The sequence below is a fragment of the Kogia breviceps genome, chromosome 17 (genome assembly GCF_026419965.1).
Source record: "Kogia breviceps isolate mKogBre1 chromosome 17, mKogBre1 haplotype 1, whole genome shotgun sequence".
NCBI classification, from domain to species: Eukaryota; Metazoa; Chordata; class Mammalia; order Artiodactyla; family Physeteridae; genus Kogia; species Kogia breviceps.
The window spans coordinates 19,620,130-19,646,299 of record NC_081326.1 but is presented as its reverse complement, the minus strand read 5'-3'; the positions used below and the strand labels follow the sequence as shown (position 1 = coordinate 19,646,299).

At 36.7% G+C, this 26,170-nt stretch overlaps 1 protein-coding gene across 1 annotated transcript in view; it reads right to left on the bottom strand.

The window, feature by feature from the left end:
- The window catches only part of LOC131743825 (uncharacterized), a 338,324-nt gene that overhangs the window by 303,681 nt on the left and 8,473 nt on the right, over positions 1-26,170 (bottom strand). The window contains exon 3 of the mRNA XM_067017314.1: positions 18,793-18,953. Coding sequence (XP_066873415.1) covers positions 18,793-18,953 — 161 coding nt within the window. The remainder of the gene's footprint in view (positions 1-18,792; positions 18,954-26,170) is intronic.

The window sequence follows — 26,170 nt, the reverse complement described above, 5'->3', positions numbered from 1 at the left end:
TTTCCATACAAATTGTGAAATTTTGTGTTCTAGTTCTGTGAAAAATACCATTGGTAGTTTGATAGGGATTGCACTGACTCTGTAGACTGTTTTGATTAGTAAAATCATTTTCACAATGCTGATTCTTCCAATCCAAGAACATGGTATATCTGTCCATCTGCTTGTATCATCCTTAATTTCTTTTATCAGTGTCTTATAGTTTTCTGCATACAGGTCTATTGTCTCTTTAGGCAGGTTTATCCCTAGGTATTTTATTCTTTTTGTTGGAATGGTAAATGGGAGTGTTTCCTTAATTTCTCTTTCAGATATTTCATCATTAGTGTATAGGAATAGAAGAGATTTCTGTGCATTAATTTTGTATCCTACTACTTTACCAAATTCATTGATTAGCTCTAGTAGTTTTATGGTAGCATCTTTAGGATTCTCTACATATAGTATCATGTCATCTGCAAACAGTGACGACTTTACTTCTTCTTTTTCAATTTGGATTCCTTTTATTTCTTTTTCTTCTCAGACTGCTATGGCTAAGACTTCCAAAACTATGTTGAATAATAGTGGTGAGAGTAGACAACCTTGTCTTGTTCCTGATCTTATGGAAATGGTTTCAGTTTTTCACCATTGAGAACGATGCTGGATGTCAGTTTGTCATATATGGCCTCTATTGTGTTGAGGTGAGTTCTCTGTATGCCTACCTTCTGGAGCATTTTTATCATAAATGGGTGTTTATTTTGTCAAAAGATTTTTCTGCATCTATTGAGATGATCATATGGTTTTAATCCTTCAATTTGTTAATATGGTGTATCACATTGATTGCATATATTGATGAATCTTTGAATTCCTGGGATAAACCCCACTTGATCATGGTGTATGATCCTTTTAATGTGCTGTTGGATTCTGTTTGTAAGTATTTTGTTGAGGATTTTTGCATCTATGTTCATCAGTGATATTGGCCTGTAGTTTTCTTTCTTTGTGACATCTTTTTCTGGTTGTGGTATCAGGGTGATGGTGGTCTCATAGAATGAGTTTGGGAGTGTTTCTCCCTCTGCTAAATTTTGGAAGAGTTTGAGAAGGATAGGTGTTAGTTCTTCTCAAAATATTTGATAGGATTCACCTGTGAAGCCATCTGGTTCTGGAATATTGTTGTTGGAAGATTTTTAATCACAGTCTCAATTTCAGTGCTTATGATTGGTCTGTTTACATTTTCTATTTCTTCCTGGTTCAGTCTTGGAAGGCTGTGCTTTTCAAGGAATTTGTCCATTTCTTCCAGGATGTCCATTTTATTGGAATATAGTTGCTTGTAGTAATCTCTCATGATCCTTTGTATTTCTGCAGTGTCAGTTGTTACTTCTCCTTTATCATTTCAATTCTATTGATCTGAGTCTACTCCGTTTTTTTCTTGATGAGTCTGGCTAATGGTTTATCAATTTTGTCTATCTTCTCAAAGAACCAGTTTTTAGTTTTATTGATTTTGCTATTGTTTCCTTCATTTCTTTTCATTTATTTCTGGTCTGATCTTTATGATTTCTTTCCTTCTGATAACTTTGGGGTGTTTTTGCTCTTCTTTCTCTAATTGCTTTAGGTGTAAGGGTAGGTTATTTGAGATGTTTCTTGTTTCTTGAGGTAGGATTGTATTGCTATAAACTTTCTTCTTAGAACTGCTTTTCTTGCATCCCAGAGGTTTTGGGTTGTCCTGTTTTCATTGTCATTTGTTTTTAGGGATTTTTTGATTTCCTCTTTGATTTCTTCAGTGATCTCTTGGTATTAATTACTGTATTGTTTAGCCTCCATGTGTTTGTATTTTTTACAGAATTTTTCCTGTAATAATCTAGTCTCATAGCATTGTGGTTGGAAAAGATACTTGATACAATTTCAATTTTCTTAAATTTATAAGGCTTGATTTGTGACCCAAGATATGATCTATCCTGGAGAATGTTCCATGAGCACTTGAGAAAAATGTGTATTTTGTTGTTTTTGGATGGAATGTCCTATAAATATCAAGTAAATCTATCTTGTGTAATGTATCATTTAAAGCTTGTGTTTCCTTATTTATTTTCATTTTGGATGATCTGTCCATTGGTGACAGTGGGGTGTTAAAGTCCCCTACTATGATTGTGTTACTGTCGATTTCCCCTTTTATGGCTGTTAGCCTTTGCCTTATATATTGAGGTGCTCCTATGTTGGGTGCATAAATATTTACAATTGTTATATCTTCTTCTTGGATGGATCCCTTGATCATTATGTAGTGTCCTTCTTTGCCTCTTGTAATAGTCTTTATTTTAAAGTCTATTTTGTCTGATATAAGAATTGCTAAGCCAGCTTTCTTTTGATTTCCATTTGCATGGAATATCTTTTTCCATCCCCTCACTTTCAGTCTGTATGTGTCCCTATGTCTGAAGTGGGTCTCTGGTAAACAGCATATATGTGGGTCTTATTTTTGTATCCATTAAGCCAGTCTATGTCTTTTGGTTGAAGCATTTAAATCCATTTACATTTAAGGTAATTATCGATATGTATGTTCCTATTACCATTTTCATTGTTTTGGGTTTGTTATTGTAGGTCTTTTCCTTCTCTTGTGTTTCTTGCCTAGAGAATTTCCTTTAGCATTTTTTGTAAAGCTGATTTGGTGGTGCTGAACTCTCCTAGCTTTTGCTTGTCTGTAAAGGTTTTAAGTTCTCCATTGAATCTGAATGAGATCCTTGCCTGGTAGGGTAATCTTGGTTGTAGGTTTTCCCTTTCATCACTTTAAATATGTCTGCCACTCCCTTCTGGCTTGAAGAGTTTCTTCCAAAAGATCAGCTGTTAATCTTATGGGGATTCCCTTGCATGTTATTTGTTGTTTTTCCCTTGCTGCTTTTACTATTTTTTTTTTGTATTTAATTTTTGATAGTTTGATTAATATGTGTTTAGGCATATTTCTCCTTAGATTTATCCTGTATGGGACTCTCTGAGCTTCCTGGACTTATTTCCTTTCCCATATTAGGGAAGTTTTCAACTATAATCTCTTCAAATATTTTCTCAGTCCCTTTCTTTTTCTCTTCTTCTTCTGGACTCCAATAATTAGAATGTTAGTGCATTTAATGTTGTCCCAGAGGTCTCTAAGACTGCCCTCAATTCTTTTCATTCTTTTTTCTTTATTTTGTTCTGCTGCAGTTATTTCCACTATTTTATCTTCCAGGTCACTTATCCATTCTTCTGCCTCAGTTATTCTGCTACTGATTCCTTCCGGAGAATTTTAAATTTCATTTATTGTGTTGTTCCTCAATGTTTGTTTGCTCTTTAGTTCTTCTAGGTCTATGTTAAACATTTATTTTCTCCACTCTATTTCCAAGATTGTGGATCATCTTTACTATCATTATTCTGAATTCTTTTTCAGGAAGACTGCCTATTTCCTCCTCATTTGTTTGGTCTGGTGGGTTTTTACCTTGCTCCTTCATGTGCTGTGTGTTTCTCTGTCTTCTGATTTTGCTTCAATTACTCTGTTTGGGGTCTCCTTTTCACAGGCTGCAGGTTCATAGTTCCCATTGTTTTTGGTGTCTGCCCTCAGTGCCTAAGGTTGGTTCAGCAGGCTGTGTAGGCTTCCTAGTGGAGGGGACTAGTGCCTGTGTTCTGGTGGTTGAAGCTCGAGCTTGTTTTTCTGGTGGACAGGACCGTGTCTGGTGGTGTGTTTTGTGGTGTCTGTGACCTTATTATGATTTTAGGCAGCCTCTCTGCTAATGGGTGGGCTTGTATTCCTGTCTTGCTGTTTGTTTGGCATAGGGTTTCCAGCACTGTAGCTTGGTGGTCACTGAGTGGAGCTCAGTCTTAGTGTTGAGATGGAGATCTTTGGGAGAGCTTTCACCATTTGATATTATGTGGAGCTGGAAGGTCTCTGGTGGACCAATGTCCTGAACTCAGCTCTCCCACCTCCAAGGCACTGGCCTGACACCCGGCCAGAGCACCAAAACCCTGTCAGCCACACGGCTCAGAAGAAACGAGAGAAAGAAAAGAAAGAAAAGAAAAGAAAAGAAAAGAAAGAGAGAAAGAGAGAAAGAGAGAAAGAGAGAAAGAGAGAAAGAGAGAAAGAAAGAAAGAAAGAAAGAAAGAAAGAAAGAAAGAAAGAAAGAAAGAAAGAAAGAAAGGGAAAGAGAGAAAGGAAATAAAAGTTTTTAAAATAAAAAGTTATTAAAAATTAAAAAGAAAAAAAAAGGAAAGAAGAGAGCAACCAAACCAAAAAAGAAATCCACCAATGATAACAAGCATTAAAAACTATACTAAAAAACCAAAAAAACGGACAGACAGAACCCTAGGACAAATGGTAAAAGCAAAGCTATACAGACAAAATCACACAAAGAAGCATACACATACTCACAAGAAGAGAAAAAGGAAAAAAGATATATATTTTTGGGGAAATCTGAGGTCTTCTGCCAGCATTTAGTAGGTGTTCTGTAGGAGTTGTTCCACATGTAGATGTATTTCTGATGTATTTGTGGGGAGGAAGGTGATCTCCATGTCTTATTCCTCCACCATCTTGAAGTCCAGCCTAGGAAATGGTTTTTATTTAAAGTTTAGATATGCATTTAATTAACCAGAAGTAAGTTTTTCTTTTCCTATGAAGGAAACTGTGGAGAACGTCAGCAACATACTCATTTAATAAATTACAGCACTGGTGCATTAGAATGGTCTACAAGCCTAGAAAAATATAAAATAATGCTTTCTAACATAGTATTTTCACATAAATCATGAGAATTCATTCTTACATCAGTCCTCTGAGTGACTAGGAAGGAATTATGAGTCCAAATTTATAGATGAGAAAACAGGTATAGTTGTTTAATTGCTAGGATGGAGGAGCTACATGGATAAAGTCACCAAGAATGATGACACTAGCTGTGTTGTAAAGGAGGAGAGCAGGGTGAATGTGAAAGCAGAGACCCAGGGAGAGTAGCCAGAAGTAGAAGCCATAACATTTACATTTGTGGCTAATTTTAAGTGCTGCATTCATTACAAAATTCTATTTCTTTTTAGAAGTTCTAGTTCGTTTAAAAAGCTGACAGATTGAGCTGTGATTCTGCCTGATGTCCAAACATATAACTTCATTTAGATCAGGAAAGTCATTTGTATGCCTATTTAGAGTTATTTCAGCTGTTGAAAACATTTTACCTTTTACTTCATGATGTAAAATGAATTTAAAGATGAATCAAAAATAAATAAGTAAACACATTCATTCAGCAAATATTTATTGAGAGTTTTTTGTTAAACTTGCCCCTCTCATGATACAGGTGTCATTGTAAGCTCTGCCTTCTGGAACATACCATGCCTACCTAGCTCTATAGTCAGCCCCTGCTCCCCTCCAGTCTCTAGAGCATTAGGCTGTTTAATGTCACTCATAATACTTATCACTATTTGAAATTATCTTTTCTACTTGTTTATATATTCATTTATGTCCCCTGTATGCCATCCACCCCCAACCGGAAGCTCTTTAAAAGCAGGAAGTGTGTCCCTTTTCATGAACAGCACCATGCCCAGTGCCTTGAACAGTGTCTGGTGCTGTAAGTGCTCAATTTATACTTGAGGAAAGAATAAAGATCTAAAAGATCTACCAAATTGTACATTTATTATGCAAAACAGTAATTTTGCACACATGATTGCAATTGATTCTCACAAAAATACTATGAAGTGGCTACACTTAGAATATATGTTTAGGAAACATCCTCATATAATTTTCCAAGCTCATAGCTCATACAACATAAAATCAGTTTTCACAGACTGTAATAATTGTTGAAAGACACCCATGTTCTCAAGATGTCATCAGTACCAAACATTTGCCAGATTGAGTTCCATGTGCTTTGTTCATTCTATGTTCCAGATGTAGGAGAAAGGACCAAGGCCACATAAATTTCAGCGAAGTTTGAAAGCACTGAGAACTACTAGAAAATCTACCCACTTATCACCTCCAATTAGCCCAGCTGTGCAAATGCTAAGGCATGTTTCTACACACCATAAGGCTACAAACAATAAGTTTCTCTTTGCAAGATAGCATTATTCAACCTAAGAGGGGAAGTTTGTATTTTAAAAAGAACTGATACCCTTAGTTAACTGGATTGTCGATATTTAAGACAGATACAGTTGATGCATATTATGTATTTTAGAATCTGCTTTTGGGTTTCTGATTATAAAAGTGTTGCCAGATGGCTCTGTTTTGTCAAAATACATTTTATTATCTTCCAGTGTACACAGCTAGATCTCATTTTCTAGCTACATAAAAGGTTAAGACTGCGTGTCTACGATCTGGCCTGGGAGTGATATGTGTTTATGGGCAAAGACATTAAGAATCAACTCTAACAGGTAGAACTCGGAGGACTTAAACAAAGGTGGAGCCACAAGATAACAAAAGCCTGGATCCTTGAACAATCACAAAGAGGCAACTCCAGCAAGGTAAACCCTCACCGACTGTGACTTAAACGACATATACATTTCTATTATATTAAGCCAGTGAGATCTTAGGAATATTCTGTTACTTGGCTAATGTTATTTTACATCATATTATTCATGGTAGAAACTTGAAAAATACTGAAATATATTGCCTATTCTTACATACTTATTATTCTAGGTGAATTTCAGAGTTACTCTCCTGGGATTTTAATTAGAATTACAATGGCTATATATGTGAATTAGATTTTTTTCAGTTTTAATATTGCATATTGTTATACAGGAAAAAAGGTGTATGTATCCATTTATTCAAATCTCATTCTTCATTTAGCAACTATATATTTCTTGTTACACTTACACTTATTCTGAGGTATTTGCTTGTTACTTTTTTTATTGTTTGCAATTATAATTGGAATATTTTCCCTATATCATTTTCTCATTTATTGTTTTATCAAAGCCATTGTATATATTTTGTGACTACATTATTGGATTATTCTATTCTTTCTAATAGTACTTTTTCTTATTGATTCTGGAGTTTTTCAAATATATAATCATATTATCTGTAAATAGTGATAATCTTGCCCCTTCTTTTCCAATGTTTATCATCATTATTTCACCACTTTGTCTAATTTCACTGTCTATAACATTTCCAGAAAAATAGTAAATAATAATGGGAAAACAACACACATCTGACTTATTTCTGACTTCAGGGGGTGTGCTTGAAAGTGTTTCATCACCAAGAACAATGCTAGAAACTAGTTTGAGATATGCATATCATTTTATTTAAACAAGTATTCTTCTCTTCCTACTTTATGAAGGGCTTTTCTTCCTTGACCTGTAGTCAATTGTACTAGGAGATTTCATATTGCTAAACAGTCTTGCATTCCTGAAATAAACCCCACTTGGTCATGACATATTATTCTTTTAATGTAGCACTGCATTTTATTCTCTGGATTTTATTTGCTGTCTTTCATTAATATTCATAAGTGAGATGATTTATCATTTTCTGTGGTGTCTTTGTCAGATTTTGGAGTCACTGTCATAGTAGTCTGGGTTTTTTTTACAAATTGGAATGCTTTATTTTCTATGCCTGAAACAATTTAAATTGCATAGGAATTACCTGTTCTTTGAAGGTTTGAAAACATTCATCCATGAAATCCTTTGGTATTTTTACAGCCAAGGCCCTAATTTAACAATGTAATGAGTTCCTTCCATGATCATTGTTTTGTTTAGTATATCTATATCTCTTGAGTCAATTTTTGTTATTTTCAATTTTTAGAAAACTTAGAAACTTGTTTCTGAATTTTAAGTTAGCTGTGTGCTGTATAATATTGACAAGAAAAGTATAAGTTCAATATTTTTTATATAAGATTTTGCAAAGAAGATATTCCCAAAAGTATGCTTCATGGATGTTAATAGGATAACATAAAAAGATGGTCCTGGGTCAATATTACTGGGAGATGCTTTAAAGCAAATATTAACGATTTCTTTTTCTGCAGGACTTCTCAGAGTCTTTAATATTCTTATGTGCATCTTGACTCTTTAATAGGGACCAGTGTATATAACCATTTTCATACTTGACTGTATAATCTCCCCTTTTCTTTCAAGAACCATCAAGGTACTCGTGTGCTCTGGTATACAATTTGGGAAACAGGTCTAAAGAAACCTGAAGAGTAAGGTTATTATTGCAGGAATATTTTCAGGATTGATGAAACTAAGGTGTTCTGGAAGACAATCCCCTCTAGAAAACTCATAAAAATACAATAAAAATGTATAAACTTCAATGCTCAGAAAGACATTTGGTTTCATTTGATTCAAACATTTTTCACACTCATACCTTTGCTTGTACATCACTCTAAAAAATCCCAAAGACACTAAATATATGTAAAAGATAAAGCTGCAACCATCTGAATATTAAAAACAAACATTCAAACAACCTTTAGTTTCAGCAACTAGTGACCTTGCACAAGTTTTACTTATATTACCTAAAATATTGCTTATTTAAGCAGGGGTATTTTCTATACAATAGACAGTGACCATAAAAATCTAAGTTGTTTTCCTCCATAATATAATGCTGTCTCCAACTTACAGATGAAGAAATGTCATATCCTTTCTAAGCAAAGCCTTTGTGCATCTATTCAGAGACCTAATCTTTAGGAACTAACCCATAATGGCATCTGGAAAAGTTTCAAAAGCTGAAGAAAAAAAAGCAAACGCTAATATGTGAATACATCTCATCAATTATAGATGTACATTCAAACAGAACCTGCTGGGAAGCTGATATTTTCTCATTTTCTGAGACCTATGGGCCCCAATTTAAGAGCAATGTTCAAGCAGCTCAGATAACAGAATGGATGGGTAAAGCTTTCCTGGATTTGAAAATTTCAATACAATTTTTAGAAAATTATCATCCCAGGCTTAATTAGAAATAAACAAAAGCTCAACTTGAACTCTGTTGCCTTTAATTGTTTGAGGGAATGCAGAGAAATAAAAGGAATCCTTGAGTACAGCTCTTTGAAGTAATCTGCCTCACATGTATGGCTTCTTTTATCATTTAATTAAAGATGTAGCTGCATCAAAAGAGTGAGCTTCTACTGAAAATGTACAGAAGCATAAGAGTTTGGCAGTGGTGTGCTAGAGCTGGCTTGTAGAGTTCACGAGAGCCAAATGTGTGCTTTTCTTCCTAACTGTGTTAGGTAACCTCACGTTGGTAGCTTTGAATTGGCTGCGGTAGGAGAATTTACACCATGGCAATAGGCAAACATTGCAAATCAGGACTTTTTTTTCCCCAGAGAATAGTTACTCAACATATACCAGCAGATCTCTGATAATTATACAAAACATAACAATAAGTATGAATTATGTTGTTTGATAAATCAATTGTATAATAAACCATGAATTCACTCATTCCAAGAGCTCCCCCAAGTTACATGTGAATATTACTGATTGCAAATTCTACCACAATGACACATATCTTTATTACAATAGATTATACCATTTATCTGTTTCATTATTGTTTATAAAACTTTGAAACACATTCCAATATTTGACATAATTAGCTAAGTCTTTGGTGTGAAAATCAATTTACCAAACTTGAGGACTTACGTAAGTGGTTTGGCTTGTATTTTTCTAGTTATTCTTCTTCTATATGATAATGAATTTGTATATCTCAATGTTTTTCCATAAATTTCTCAAAAATCTAGACCACAGACCTTAGACTTCAGTGTTTAGCACTATACCATTTATGTATTTGATCTAAATGTTTGACTAGGTATTTTCAGGAGCCATAGATAATGTTTGTGTCAAGAAAATTATTTAAAATTTACAGATTTAAATGTCAGATTTATTCAAGATATTCACCTTTCTATGCACTGAATATAATTATAAATTTCAAAAAGGGAGAGATTTACTCCCAGTGCTGGAATACGATTTTCTTCATGTGAAAATTTTCTTCGTGTGAAATGTTCAACTTATTTATTTTACAGCATGTTGAAAAACTTTGATAATCTGGTGCACCTATAAGTATCAAAACGTGTCACGGAAGATATTGTTATTTTCTGAAATAGTACTTGTTGAAATTATCAATACTTACTCATCTTTCTTCACACACACACACAAACACACACACACACCCCTTACTTTTTTAGATCACAGAATCTAAAGTTACGAATGTGAAACTCTACATAAAGTAAAAGAAAGAATTCAAATACTCCAAAAATGAGGGTTAACAAAGCTGATAATTTCTCACGCTTGACCCTGTACTTCCAAGTAGCTGCAGAGAAAGGTGGGTAGAGTTGTATGTGCCTTAGTACCGGAAAAATAAAAACTTTAATTTTTCCAGGGAGATAGTATTTCCCCTTTCTTAAGTCATTTAATAAATTCATCCAATAAATGCTTATTAATAGCCTACTACATGTGAGGCCCTACACTGATGCTGAGCATACAGAAATTAAGCAGTCATGGAAGGTGGATATAAAAATCAAATAAGTGGAAATGAACAGAACATGTGCCTTGCTGTAATGGATACAGAACACTGTGGGGCACCAAATGGGTGAGTAATAGATTTAACCTAGACGGGTGATCATGACAGTCTTCATAGAGATTTTTCCCAGAAAGACTTTAAAATTAAATGTATCTTTGTATGACAGGTATTTCAAGTAGAGAGTGGCACAAGCAAAGGAACAAAAACCCATAACAGCAGGGCACATTCAAGGAACTTCCAGTACTTTTAGTTCTGCTGGAGTATAGAGTTTGGGGAGATGGAGAGAGATTGAAGGTCACGGCGCACAGAGAGTAACAGATAATAGGAGAAGAGAATTGGGGATATTGACGGTGTCTACTCTCAGAGAAAATAAGCCTAAAGCATAGGCGGTAGAGAAGGAAGCTAATAGGGAGAGTGAAGAGATTTCTAGACCCGGAGTTCTCAATGAGTGAGTTAGTAAACTGAGAGACAGTGGTGAGAATGAGATATTATTAGGTAGTCTTTCAGAGGTAGAGGAATTCAAAATTCCTCCATGCTCAGAGAATTTCTGTAGCGTAGGATGACCACGGTGAAGCAGGAGTGAAAGTAACTGGAAATAAGGAGCTCAAGGAATTGAATGAAAGTCTAAGATCTAGTTTAGAACACCCAACTGAAGGGGAGGAACCGAGGTAAAAGGGAACTGGGAAGCCATAGTTTATCTATGTTTCTTTTTATTTTTAACACAGAAATTATTTACTAGTTAAATTCTTTCACTTTTCCTCAGAAAAAAATTTGAATCAGAAAAACCCAATTGTTATTTGCCAAGCACGTTTAGATCCTATTGTAATCATCATTTTTCTGATGAGGAAACTAAGACTTAGCAAAGGTAAGTAAACTAGTAAGAAGCAGAGCTGGAACTAAAACCCATACGATCGGACAAATCTGCTACTCTTAATATTATAGTGGGCTAATTAATCATTTAGATAGGAATAACGTCTACCTCACAGAGACAGAATTACAGATTAACAGTAAAGTCTAGAAGTGATTGAGTGTTATTGACTCCCTTTGCCCCAAAGTCAGGTATTTGTTTATGAATGTGTGTATGGGTTTATGTTTATATATACTCATTTATTGGCTAACTCATTCTAGAAAGAACTTCCTAAGTGTTCAGTGAATATGTGTGTTGTATGAGTCTGAACACACTGAACTACAAGGACTGAATTTGATAATGCACAGGCACAGAAATATTATATTCAGAAGGATAAACTTTCACAAAGCTTTAATTTGTCTAAACAAACAAAAAAAAACCTTATAGCACTTTCTCTGAGTGTAGCAATGTTCTAAGCAAATTACTCATTCTTCATTGTCAAAGAATTGAAAGAATATGAACAATAAGAAATGCTAAATGTTTTTTTAATAAGAATTTTCTCTGATGCTTACCTGGAGTTTTACAGTTGAAAATAAGAGGGATAAAGAGAGAATGTAAACATGAACTTTGCTAATTATTAGTGGATAGGTTTGGATCATGGGGGGCATGAGGGAGGCTTATGGAAAAAGGAGAGTGAACTATGCTGATAACAATTATTCATTATTTGCAATAAGACCTAATAGAGCAAACAATAGCTTAATCAATATCTCCAACTTTTTTTCAATATTCCAAAAGTATAAAATTAGGTTTCAACACTATCTGTTTTCTTTTATTTACTTGCGTAATTTTAAATCTTCTAAGATTTTTTCTAATGCAGTGAGCTACGAAGCCATCGTTTTTGTCTGTCCAGTATATTCTCCCAACATTGCCCTTAGGAGCAGATGGGTTTCTCTGGCCAAAGAGAGTGGACATGTGAGCCATGTCTGGCCAGTCATGATCCCTCACATTTTGGGCATTGGTGACTTTCATGGTGGTGCCCATGTGATCCAAGCAGAGGCAATCAGCATCCTGACTGATGTTCAAATGATAGGAATGAGTTTCATTTCATGTTTTCCATTAAGTCAGTAAGCAAGGAACATGCGATTCTGTGGCTACTTAAGAACATCTTTACCAGCAGCATGGATAAAGCCTGCCACCACTAGGAGGAACTGAGGCCACCAAAGATGGAAGCTGATTCTGGAGATGGAGAAAGTGGAAAGAGAATTGAATGAAACTAAAACAGTTGGTACCCTTAGATCAAGCCATAACTGCAATCCACTCGCTTCTCAAAGGCATGACCAACAACTTTCCAAGTTAGTTTGAATTGTTTTTTGGTTCTCACCATTCAGAGTCATCACTAATACTTCAGACTTGGATCAAAAGAGCTGGTTTCTAATTCCAACTAGTTGGGCAATCTAGGGCAAATCATGTCTTCTCCCTTGGTCTGAGACTCCTTACCTGTAAAATGATTGAAATGAACTTGACCTTAGGTCTTATCTATTATTCCTGATTCTACAATATAATTAAGTTATATAAGATATAATTAAGTTAAAATGACTATTTCCCACGATATCCTAATTTTGCTCAAAGATCACTCCTTTTCGAACCATTTCCCAATTCTATCTCTGTATTACTCCTACATAACGGTATCAACAGAGAAGAAAGGGTGTACAAAAGGAAAGTGTAAGCTGTGATATTTTGCAGGGTTTAATTTTTGACTTGGCACTGTTTTCATGAAAATATGAACTGTAGGTAAGTTATCTAAATAAAACTTATTGATTCTCTATAGAAACAATCCAAGTACATTTCTTTATGTTTACAACTAAAGTTTATGTTAAAACTTTTATCTAAACATAAAACCACAATAAAGTCTATACCAATTAGATTTGATTCACAAAAGTTTATTAAACACTTATCCTGATGAAAAAATAATTTACATATCATCCAACCTGGGTCTCTTTAGGTCTTGTGCTTAGCGCTTTGCTCTGCACATTAAACACTCAATAAATGTTTGTTAAATTAAATTAAAGGAGTTGCTTTAACTGCAGCTCACATGCCCTTCCATGATTAATGAATCATCACTAAGTGAGAAATTAATGAGTGTGCTCTGCGCATCAGGAAATAAAAATGTGTTCTGTTTTGGAGAGGGACAAAATTTCACAGCAGGGGAAGAAGAGAGACAACTCCGGGAATTAACAAGAAAAGAAGCTTGCAATTACAGCTACTGACATGTGGATAGACTCAAAATAGCTGTCGAAATCACTATCTGTGAGCTGTCACACACACTAGCTTCAAATTAATCAAGATTTCACAAATCCCTTCCCCTTACAGTTAGAAAGCAACAAAGGATGGGAGAATCTATCCAGGACAGCTCCAAAGCAGAGACAACTCTGAAGTTCAGATTTCTCACTGCTGCCATGTTTCCAGGCCCTCTGCCCACATTTTTCTTCCTCTTTCCCATAATCAAAGAATCAGAGCACACAGGGAAGATCAGACAGTAAAACCAGGCTGAAAAAAACTGAATGAAAAGAGGACGCAACTAAAGATAGATCCCAAAGTATGAAAAGGGAATAATTCTGATTGCACACTGGGCATGTTAGGGAATTACGGCAAATAGAGAAATCTATGCAATCAGGCAATTCAAGGCAGGAAGATCCCAGCAGCTAAAGGTGGGACATAATTATTAGTGGGAAGCACATGCAGGCAATAAGAAGTCTGAATAAGTAAGCAAATGGGAAAGGATACAAAGGCATCCAGAAGTCTGGTATTAGGTAGAATTGGGCAAGATTCAGGGAGAAGAACAAGTGATAGAGAAATTTAGCAGGAAAGAGACAGGGAAAGGTCACATTTTTGTTCAAAGGCTTGACAACACCCCTTATGGCAACTGGGGCACAAGCCAGGGGCAAGGTCTTCCATATGGGATGGCTTGACACTGGTCAGCACGTTACTGTCTCAAGGTTCATTAATATTTCTCAGCTATGAACAGAATTGGTCTTGGTCCTGGACCAGTGGAAAAATGATGAAGACAGTGTGTGCCAAGTGTCTATCAGGGAGGGAACATTTCACTAGTGCCATTTCCTTTTTTATTTTCTTCAATTATTTTATTTGGGAGCCAGATGGGGAAAAAAATCACACAACTGAACAGCCACTGTACTTCTGCACCATATAGCTATTTCCCTCACATTTGACCACTTGGCTTTGTAGCATAGCTTTTCCGTGATTTGTTTGGCTGTTACTGATAGCACCAGGTTCTTATGAAATATTAAGTGCTATGAACAGACACTACATACAGAATTAGTGGCCTTGGAAAATAATGAGTAGACTTAATGAAAGGAAGAAATAAGCAAGAGAACCTGGATTTCAGAATCCTGGCAAAGTAGCTCCAGGGCCCTCTCAGAGTACTTAAGTATCTCCACATGTATGAAGGAGTCACTATTCCTTCTCATGAACTCCTTGGATGCTGCTGAGTGTGGTCACTGGAAATGAGAGACTTTGGTTTTCATTCAGAATAACTTGCTGATTACTGGTTAGAAAATTAAACCAGTGACTTCTTTTTCAGTTTTCTATTCCCCAATTTTTCACTAATATCCTCTGGCCCTCCTTTCCTTTTAAATCTGATAAAATACAGTGCTCGATAATTTCCTCTGGAAGACTGTCCTTCCTTGGTATCAGTAACCAACAAACATGCGTGGTTGCATTTTTTGGTCAAGGGATGGATGGGGATAGAATATAGTTTTCAGATTTGACATTGACTAACATTGACATTACAATACAATGGCAATTAAATATAATTGTGAAAAATAGAATAATGATCGACTGAGACAAATTCCTCCTACACTTGTCAATTAATTATAGTCTAACAAGTTTCTCCTTTGCTACAAAGTTATATACACCCACAGCAACCTTCACACAGTCAGGGACTTTTTAGTATTGAAAGTTTAAAAATCCATGTGAACGAGTTTTCTTCAATTATAATGGGATTGACTTACTTTTTTGTAGTAAGATACAGTCATCTTAACATTTTTAAAGGTTATAATCTTTATTCTTTCCTGATTAGGACATGATACTCTCATGAAGATTTGATTTGGTTAAAATGATTATGACATATGTTAATTTTATGACTCTTAACTAAAAGTGATGCAGAAATTTAAATCCACAATTTTAAAAAAAATACAGACTTAATATGGGATGAAAGAAAACTTGTTAAATTGTATATCAAAGTAACTGCTAAAAAGAAACTATGAACACATAACATAGGATGTTGTAACAATTAGGGTTCACTCTTGCCAACAGGTTATTTTCTCCATTTATGATTTTAGGTTTTATAACGTAATCATCAGGCCAGTAATAGCTAATCAGGTAAGAATCTGCTGTATAAATAAATAAAATAAAATTCAAAAATTAAAAAAAAGCTAATCAGGGCATAAAATAAAGTTAAAATGTTTTACCAGCCTTATAAACATTTGTGCTGCTAGATTTTTTACTAGTTGAAAGCAACAGCCTATTAGGTAGCTGAATATAGAGTATGTTAGCATTGCACCATATGCTGTTTCAAAGAAACATCTGACTTAGCTAAGAACATGCTTTTGATTTATTAGTTGACTTCTGTGCAGACATATATGTGATTTCTTGATTCCTTTATTCGTGTCACACTTTTGATGCAATCAACCCTCATGTTCTCTTCTATTCTTCAAGTCCTGGGAGAAAATGCAATCAATCACTGCGTAAATGTAGTAGGATAACAGCCCTTTCTCGAACATGATTTTCCTTTTTTATCCTGCTGTTTTAAAAAATATATTTTTGAAAGAGAAAATAAATGAAGTGGTTTAGTGGTAATCTTCCTTTCTGCACATTTTCACATTGGGGCTGCATCAATTTGTCAATTTTGATATTGGAAATTGATAGAAAGTGATAAAATTCCTCATACTTGTATACTAATTTGTTCCTTAAAAATAAAAACAAACAGTTATAGTTTGTCATATCTTCCAGTGAACTAGAATTCCAAAATAAAAACGAGGTCTGAGAGACCAGACAGGCAAATGATATATGTTTGAGATGTAAGTGACAAGTCCAACACTAACAGCCAAGGAAATGTATTTTATTATGAGTTAATACTTATTAAATACATGCTACATGCTGAGGAATATTAACACATTTTACCTGGATTATCACAGGTAAGGTTCCAAATAATCCATAATTGAAATGTTAGCCTTAACCACATTTTGCAGTTAAAGTAACTGAGTCTCAAGACTCAGGTCACTGCCCAAGGTCATAGAGTTAGTAAATTACAGAGCCATGATTCAAACATCGGCGACTTGCCTTCATAGTTTGCAATACTAAGTTATTCTCTCTCTTGTCAACTTTGAAACATGATAAGTCATCTAGACTCTCTTAGCTTCTGTTTCCTAATCTCTAAAATGTGAATAATATTATCTACCTCTTCAGACATTTGGAGAAAATAAGTCAATTTGAAAAAAATGCGTGAAGAGCTGACGGCAGTAAGGCATAGACGTTTATGGACCGAGGAAGCCATAAAGACTTCTCTTTTCAGAAATGACATTTTTGAAATGATTTGCCTAGATATTCTTTCATATATTTCCTGAATCCCCCAATTATTTTAGAATGAGGGCTAGAACCCAGGTGCCCAACCAACCATATTCATTCTCCTACTCCCTTGAAATGGAGGCTGATAATGGTCATCATTGCCGGTCTACATCGCTCTCCAGCACATTCCTGGTGGTTTTCCTGTCTTCTCTTGGCTCTCTCATGGGACATAATCTCATGGTGGGTTTTGTGGTTTTTCGTAATATATCCACTCCAACATGCCCACTTCTCTCAAGCATATTTTTTCCCTTCATCCACCATCTTCCAGGCCAAGTCAGGCATTTCTAACTTACTGAGAGTTGCCCATGGTTTTTCTAGGTCTCTAAAAGTCATCAGAGTAGCACACATTCCCCATGTCTAGAGTCTTTGCTAGGGTGTTAATCCGTATTTCCCAAGAAAGTGCCCCCAAGTTAATAAATTCTTGCTTATTCAGGTTTACATTCTGGTCCACTGACCAAGCACTCTTAAAAATACAATCTGTAGTTATTGGCCTGGCAGCCAGGACAGGCAGTGAGGGCTGAATCTGACCTCTCCTTTGGGGAGAGGCTTCTGCAGCATCTTCCAGCACAGCTGAAGTGCCAGCTCTTTCTACAGAAGGGAAGGGAGGCCACCTCTGCACATCTAGAGGGTTCAGAAGGGTTGTAGAGTCAATATCCTCAGGAACAACCAGAGAGCCCTCTCCCACTTCTCAGAACTCCTAGTTTTTCCTACTAGGACTCTGACCTTCACATAACAGATCTGCCTTGGCTGAGGGTTCAAACATCTCAGCAACTCTCCCAATTAATTCTTTTCTCTGCCATTTGACTATACCTGCCCTTTAAATATGCTAAAACCACCCAGGCTCTCTAGTTTTTACACTCAGCAGTTATCCATTTGTTAATGGCAGGCCATCTTGCATCCTTCTTCAGCAGGGCCTCACTTCAATACATTGGGTTGGCCAAAAAGTTCGTTTGGGTTTTTCCGTAAGATGTTATGGAAAAACCCAAACGAATTTTTTGGCTAACCCAATAGCAGTAGCCAGCCAACTCCACTGTCTTTGTAGGCACGGTAGCCTGTTTTTTGTTTTTTTTCCTTGGACAGCTCACTGAACTCAGAAACACTTACTTATGTCTACCAGTGTATTAAAGGATATGATAAAGGATACAGATGAACAACCAGATGAAAAGATACACAGAGCGAGGTCTGGAAAGGTCCTGGGCACAGGAGCTTCTGTCTCCATGGAGTTGGCATGCCTCACTCTCCCAATATGTAGATGTGTTTACCGACCTGGAAGCTCCCTAAACTATTGGGGTTTTATGGAGGTTTCCTCACATAGCAATGAACAATCATTAACTCCATTTCCAGCCCCTCTCTCCTCTCTAGAGAATGGGAGTGGGGCTGAAAATTCCAAATTTAATCATGACTTGGCTTCTCTGGTGACCAGCCCCCATCCAGGAGGCTCATTAGAACAAAAGATACTCCTGCCACCCAGGAAATCTGAAGCACTTCAGGAGCCCTGTGTCAGGAACTGAGGTCAAAGACCAAATATTAGAACACAAGACACTCCTAGTGTTCTTACACTAGGTGGCCTGTTTTGATCACCTGTGACCACACCTAACTCTCCCAGGCCAAATCCCTTATATCTTTAATTTGATATTTGGGATGTTTGGGGTTGACTTGGAAAAGTGGTTTCAGGCCAATCCAGCTTCCATCTCATGTAATGGCCCAAAGCTGGCTTACTTCACAGCCATGTGACCTGTGCAGGGCCCTGCCTTCAAAAGGACTCTGCTATTGCCATCATGAAATTCTCCACCATTTCATATTTGAACTTGCGGTTTGTTTGTTTTTTTCAGTGAAGTTCAGTGTGGGACAATGGAACACACACATGAGCAGAGGAGATATAAGCAAATGCATGTCAGCCTGCACTGTTCCTTACCTCCCAATTCACATGTACTGTTTTGTGTGTCCATGTGCACTGGATTCCAGGAGACCCAGAATAGGTGAAAGTTGAGAGCGATGCAAATCAAGTACACAGTAAGTGTGTTGCTTCTACAACTGAACCCCACGAGGCTATGCTTCCTGTTTGAACCAGAATTGCTTCAAAAAGAAAGAAAAACAGTGGTGTTATAAGAAACATGAACAACAAAGGAACTTTATCATATCCTTTCTTACACTAGTTCCGGTTATTAATGAACTACTTTACATTGAAAATTATGAGATAGAAAGAATGGAAAAAAACAGGACAACTCACATTCCCTTTTCTTTTTAGTCCTTGCTTACTCATCAGTAAGCCAGAGGAGAAAGTGTTGGTAAAAACTGCATGTCAAGAAGTAAAATAAAAACAATTGAGTTAGTTTTATGCAGAGTTTTCACTGTTCTGGTAAGAAAAAAAAAAAGATATTCAGGTACAAGTTACAAAAAAAGCATCGTGCAATTTTGGTGATTCCACATAAAAGTTAAAAGCTCTTCTATTTGCACTGAAAAGAGACATTGCACAATACAAAGATGAGTGGCAAAATTCATGCTAATAATTTCAATTTTTAATTTTTCTTTACTTAGAACGACATTCAATGGCTAATGAAAAATTTCGTGACAAGAGGGTGACCATAAAGGAAGGGAAAAGGCTTTATATTTTACTATCGTCAATCCTACTTTTTGAACAAAAGGCCCCACGTTTTCATTTTGGACTGAGTTCTGCAAATTATGTAGCCAGTGCTGGCCACAAGCTAGTTCTTCCCATCTCACTCGTTTATTGTTGAGTGATTAAGTGAAAAGCAGGATTTGGCTACAGTTGCTCAAGTCCCAGACTGTGGTTGCAGGCCTCAAAATTCAGGGGAGCTGAGGTGCAGGCTGATTTGTAGAGAGAAAGCATATCACAGTAATTAAGAGCACCGATGCCAGAGTCGGGAGTCAGGGTGCCTAAGTGCAAATTCTGAACTGTCACCTTTATGATCTGGGACTATTTACTTAATCACTCTGTGCCTCATCTCCTTCATCTGTAAAATGGGATTGTGATCATCATAATGCCTACTACATGGTGTTGTTGTGGACATGAAGTGAACTAATACCTGTAAAACACTTAGAATAGTGTCTGGCAAATAGCTGGTACTATATGAATATTAGCCATTAATATTATTTCATCAAATAGAGGGAAATAGTCTAACCTTAATCTGAAATAAAAGCCACCTACACTTTATTAAAGATTAGCATTATTTTTAAAAAGTCTGTATGACAACACAGAAATATTTGCCTTCACCAAACACTACTTAAACATACTTGGATATAGTATAAGATTTTGATAGGTGAGCAAGGATCCATCATGCTTACCCCCCAAATGAGAACTTTCTGGTCATCTTAAGCTTATGATTAACATGCTCAGACACTGCTTCAGGTAATCAGCTGATAGATAGCCAGATAGCAATAATAGGTACATTATTGCTATATTGTGTTTGAGCTACAATTACTTGGGAATGAGGAGGATGTTATAAAATTGTATTTCCTAAATTATATGTTTATTTGGTAATTCACAAGCCACATAGAAAAAAACTACTCAGGACAAAGCTAGCTGAAACAAATTTGCCTTAATGTATCCTAGAGACTCAGCAATGTTTGGAAGATCCAGGCAAACAGATCATACATTATACTGGTGTAACACAACTTGGAAGTTTCAATACTACAGAGGATAGAGTCTGAACTTAGATAGAACTGGGAAGCAATGTTTGTAATTATAAAGACCTAAGTTCTCATTTCTTTAAACAGCTATGAAATGCTTCTGTGTTCCAAATCCCTTTGGAAGCACATGACTGCAAGAAGGAAATAAGTACCCAACCTCAATAATTAAAAATACCACTGCAACGTTTATCTTTAAAGAAAGCTTTGCACGCTGGGAAAAGAAAGATTTCAACCTGATTCTAAGTATAATAATCTTTAACAAAATATTCACAAAGTTATTTTATTAGAAAACCAAAGCATACATTTTTCCTTTTTAGTTAATTCTATTCTCCTGCAAAATTCCCTGGGATTTTTGACTCTTTCACTCCTGTTCATATTTTTGCTTCTTTATGGTTTTTCTCCTCTCCTAGTACTCAAGCTACCTAAAGGCAAGTGCTTTCTCGTAAGTGTTTGTATCCTTCTAAAGTGTAATACATGTAATATATCATCACACATACAGGAAAAATCTCATGTCATTGTCATTGGATTAGTGAAACTTAGTAGGATTTACTAACGATAAGAATAATTTTAAAATGATGGAATTTGAAAGGAGTAAATATAGAAATCATAGATTTTATATTGTCTTTCTGTAATGATGGCTGAAAAGAACACCTTGAAATTATTAAATCTAAGTTGACTATTATAAAACAAAGCACTTAGAGATGGTATAGCAAGAGCAAGCCTTACATTCATTCTGGGCTACTTTTCTCTTCAGAAGTTCTTGGAATCAAAGTGGGTAAACCTAAGCCTCTACAATTCTGGATAATGTTGAAGCCCAGCTAAGGAGCACTAACCTTTGATATTCATTTGCCTTGGTGTTTGGGTCTAATCCAAAGTATTTACAGGCATGTGGCAATTTACCCATAGAACTGTAGAAATTTAGAACCAAAAGAGTTCTCAAAATTTATCTAAGCCATACTCTTCAAAGTCACATGACCTACTGAGGCCCTCAAGAATTCTGCCACTTGTCTAAGAGCACTCAACTCAATATATATGGTGGACATAAGTGATCAAGTCTCCTTAATGCTAAGCTCAGGTCTTGTAATTTTACAGCATCACCTTTATCCGACTTTCAGGGAATTTCTATGACCCAGAGATAATCAGGAGCAATGTTTCTAAAATGAGTCGCAGGAGGGGCAACACACTAATCAAGAAACTCAGGAAGGATGGGGACTTCTGGATGTGTTCCAGGCTGTTGAGAAATTATGTGAAATTCCAGTGCACCTATATAAACCTTTACTCTACTCCCTACACTTCTGGGGGATGCAAGAATACTGGCTGCAGACCAGTCCCGAACTTCTGATGTAATGAGTGAATAGCTCTTGTTCGGAACAGCTTATCATGGTTTCAGAGGCTTCTTTTTGAAGAATTTCTTGCCTCTAAGACTGACTGCAGTGTTCTCAGGTTGAGAGTTGTGGGCTCGGGATGGACGCTGAGGATGATAAGGTTAAAGGTGTCAGGGTAAATTACTGCCATATATTTTTTCTCTTTTCCTCACTGACTACCTCTGTTAGGGCAGTAAGATATACAGCACAAATACTTAAATACATGCAGAAAGGAGAGAGATTGTACAAGGAAATGACTTCAAGCTTATTCCTCTAGCACTGGTATAGAATCTATCTGCCCTAGAGGTGGAGGGAGTATCAGCTCCTAAATTATGAGAACAGAATTAACCAGAAGAAGAGCCAAATTTAGCCTCCCTTATGGATGTAATTATGTTACTGCAGAAAACCTGCAGACATAGAAAAGATGGCTTGAAAAATATATATGGAGACCCAAGTGTTTAAGTATAGCATTGAGTTGAAACTGCAGTCATGCAAACTTGGCCTTCAGAATCCTAATCCATTAAAACCTAAAGGAAACAAGGAATCTTTGAGGACATGTCAAACAGATGAGAGGATAAGAAACCGAGGCTCATGACAGTTAAGAGACCTTCCAAAGGTCACACAACCGTCAGGCAAACCAGAGTCAGGCCTCTGTAGGTATTTCATATTTGTAATTGCTTGCTTAATACTGTTGTGAAACAGAAGTTCAACCCCTAAATTTGAGAATCAAAATGTACACTGCTTGAATCTATGGATTGGAGAGTTTTGAGACATGTCAAGGACATGAGAAAGGCTACAGGAAAGGGGATTACATATTTTCCTTTTGTCATTATTCAATGAGCTCTCCATTCCTCCATGGCCATTGCTTTTGGCTAGGTATGAGCTGTGGAAACATTTTTCCTGGATTCATCTATTCCCTGGAAAGGAAACTCAGTCTGGCTTAAGAGAAAAAGTTCCTCTCCAAGTAATGATAAATTGTCTAAATTGAAAGCTCACACCATAAACAAATTTGAACAGTACAGACATCTTACAAAATTAAATTTCCATCTAGTGCACTTGAATGATGTTTTGAGAAAAACAGAGGATAATATTTTAAGCCCTGCTTCATATGACTCCCTTCCATAGTACTGTTTTTAAGGTCCACTCCCAGGTAACTGAAAACACAATCATAATGCTTTTTTGTTCTTTATTTCTATAGACTCTATTTTTAGTGAAATACTTAATGTGCTTTGAGTATAACCACTAATAGTATTGTTTTTACAAGGAAATAAAAAGGCCTACAAATTTTGATACTCTTGCAGTTTTACTGAACCTAAATATAAACTGAACACGTCTTTGAATGTGTTAAGAAATTTAACCACACGAAATGTTCTCCGTGTATTTCTATTTTTCTTTTGCACTTCACTGGAACTAAATTTTGTATTTCCACACAAGCCATACAATCAGATTCTCTGTTTCAGATTCACGGGAATATTACCTAATAGTTCCGTTCTATAGTTTAAACTAAGAGGTAGGTGATTGAAACTACCATCAAAATACTCAAGAATCGATGTTTTTCTTAAAAATATTCATAATGTTTTTACATAACTATAACCAGGCTCCAAACTACCTTTCTAATTTTATCTCTGACTATTCCTCATCCTGCCCAGCTCTAGACGGTGTGACGTGGTGTTTCCTTATCTGTGTCTCATGCTTTTCCACCTCTTTTGTTCAGATTCTTTCCTCTAAGAGCCATGCACCTAAATCCTACCCAGCCTCCGAGAGTCAGATCAGATGCCTTCCTGGCACCCTGGCATTTCCTAGTACCCCTGATCAGGATTAATCTCATCTAGCTGTGAACTCTTGGAGCCCTGCCCTTTCTTCCAGCTGCACCCATCACCTTTGCCTTATAACATGGATCCTTAGGGAACAATTTATTATAGTTGTTAAGAGGAAAAACTCTAGAGTCACACAAACTGGGTTCAAATCTTGCCAGTATGTTGTTAGTCAACTGGAGATCTTAGGCATGTCCTTTATTTAACCTCTCTTAGCTCCAATTCTATTACTTATAAAATGGAGATAATTATAATACCTATCTTATAGAGTTGTTGTAATAATCTAAGATAATATATATGTAAAATAATTTGAAAGGTGCCTCATAGCCTAGTAAGTGCTCAGTAAATGTAAGCTACTACCAGTATTCTTATTATCATCATTGTTTGCAGTGGAAAGAGCTTCCACTAATAAGTGGGAGACCTACAAATTTGCCTTAACATTCCAAGTGTTTTTTTTGTTCGTCATCTGTACTGAAACAGTATTAGCTATCTATTGCTGCATAATAAATTACCCCCAAACTTAATGGCTTTAAAAAATATTTATTACCTCATAATTCTATGGATGAGGGATCTGGGTGAGGTTTAACAGTGTCCTCTGGCTCAGTATCTCTCAGAAGGCTGCAGTCAAGGTGTTCACTGGGGCTGCAGAGGCATCTCAAGGTTCAACTAGAGAAGGGTCCACTTCTAAGTTCATGTTCTGGTCCTTGGAAGGACTCAATTCCTAACAAGCTACTGGACTGAGGGTCTTGGTTCCTTTCTGGCTGTTGGCTGGAAGCTGCCCTCAGTTCCTTGGCCTCTGTAAAGGGCAATATAACATATCACAATTTTATTCATCAAAACAAGCTAGAAAAAGTGAAACAGAGATAGCGTGAGCAAGAGGGAAGTCACAGGTCTTCTACAACCTAATCCTGAGATGATATCCTATCACCAGTGTCCTACTGCATTCCCTGGGACTGTCACCAGATCCAGCCCACACTCAAAGGGACAAGATTATACAAGGGCATGAATACTATGTGGCGGGGGTCACTGAGGGCCTCTCTAGGCTGCCTACCACTCCTTATAAAGTTATTGTGGGAATTAAATGGGACTAATGTATCTGAAATCCATTGTAGAGTGCTCAGCCCATAGCAGCCGTTCAACCTGATTCTCTCTTCCTCACTAGAATAAAAGTTCTTGAAAACAAGGACATTGCTCAGTGAGCCCTGCAGTACCTTAGCACTCTGCGAAGACGACACGGCTCTTACCAACCACTGGAAGAATAGATGATAAATGATACTGACACAAATGTCCACAATTTAGTTAATATTGTCTCCATTTTCAGAAAGTACAGCCCAAGTACCTCTCATCAGGGATTCTTTTTTTTTGGCTGCGTTGGGTCTTCGTTGCTGTATGCGGTTTCTCTCTAGTTGTGGTGAGTGGGGGCTACTCTTCGTTGCGGTGCGTGGGCTTCTCATCGTGGTGGCTTCTCTTGTTGAGGAGCACGGGCTCTAGGCACGTGGGCTTCAGCTGTTGCAGCACACGGGCTCACTGGTTGTGGCATGTGGGCCCTAGAGCACATGGGCTTCAGTAGTTGCAGCGTGTGGGCTCAGTAGTTGCAGCACACAGGCTCTAGGGCACACAGGCTTCAGTAGTTGTGGCTCGTGGGCTCTAGAGTGCAGGCTCAGTAGTTGTGGCACACAGGCTTAGTTGCTCTGCATCATGTGGGATCCTCCCGGACCAGGAATCAAACCCATGTCCCCTGCATTGGCAGGTGGATTCCCAATCACTGCGTCACCAGGGCAGTCCCACGGATTCATTCACAGTACAACAGTGTGGTAGGCAGAAAATGGTCCCACAAAGATGCCCTCACCCGAACCCCCAGAACCTGTGAATAAGTTACACGGCAAAAGGGACTTCGAAGATGTAATTAAGGATCTTGAGATGGGAGACTGTCCTAGATTATGGAGGTGGATCTAATTTTATCACAAGAATACTTAAAAGCAGAGAACCTTCCCTGTCTGTAGTCAAGAGAAAGAGATATCACTGCAGATTAGTTAGAGAGCTACAACATTGCTGGCTTTGAAGATGGAGAAAGGCGTCCATGAGCCAGAGAGTGTGGACACCTCTTAGAATCTGGAAAAGACAAGAAAATGGACTTTGCCCTAGTGTCTCCTGAAAGGAATTCAGCTTTACTGACAACTTGATCTTACCTTGGTCAAATCAATGATGGACTACTGACCAATAGAACCATGAGATAATACATTCATGTTGTTTCAAACTATATGTTTGTAGTAATATGTTACATTTAACAGGTAACAGAAAAATAATACATAGAGAAAATGTCAGTTACTCAGGAGAGGGATCATACACAAGTACTCTCTAAATGTTTAATGAATATATATCATTCTATAACGTAAGATATTAAACATCATTTAAAGCTAAAAAAATCACTAGTTAGATATCACTATTACAAAACACTTGGCTA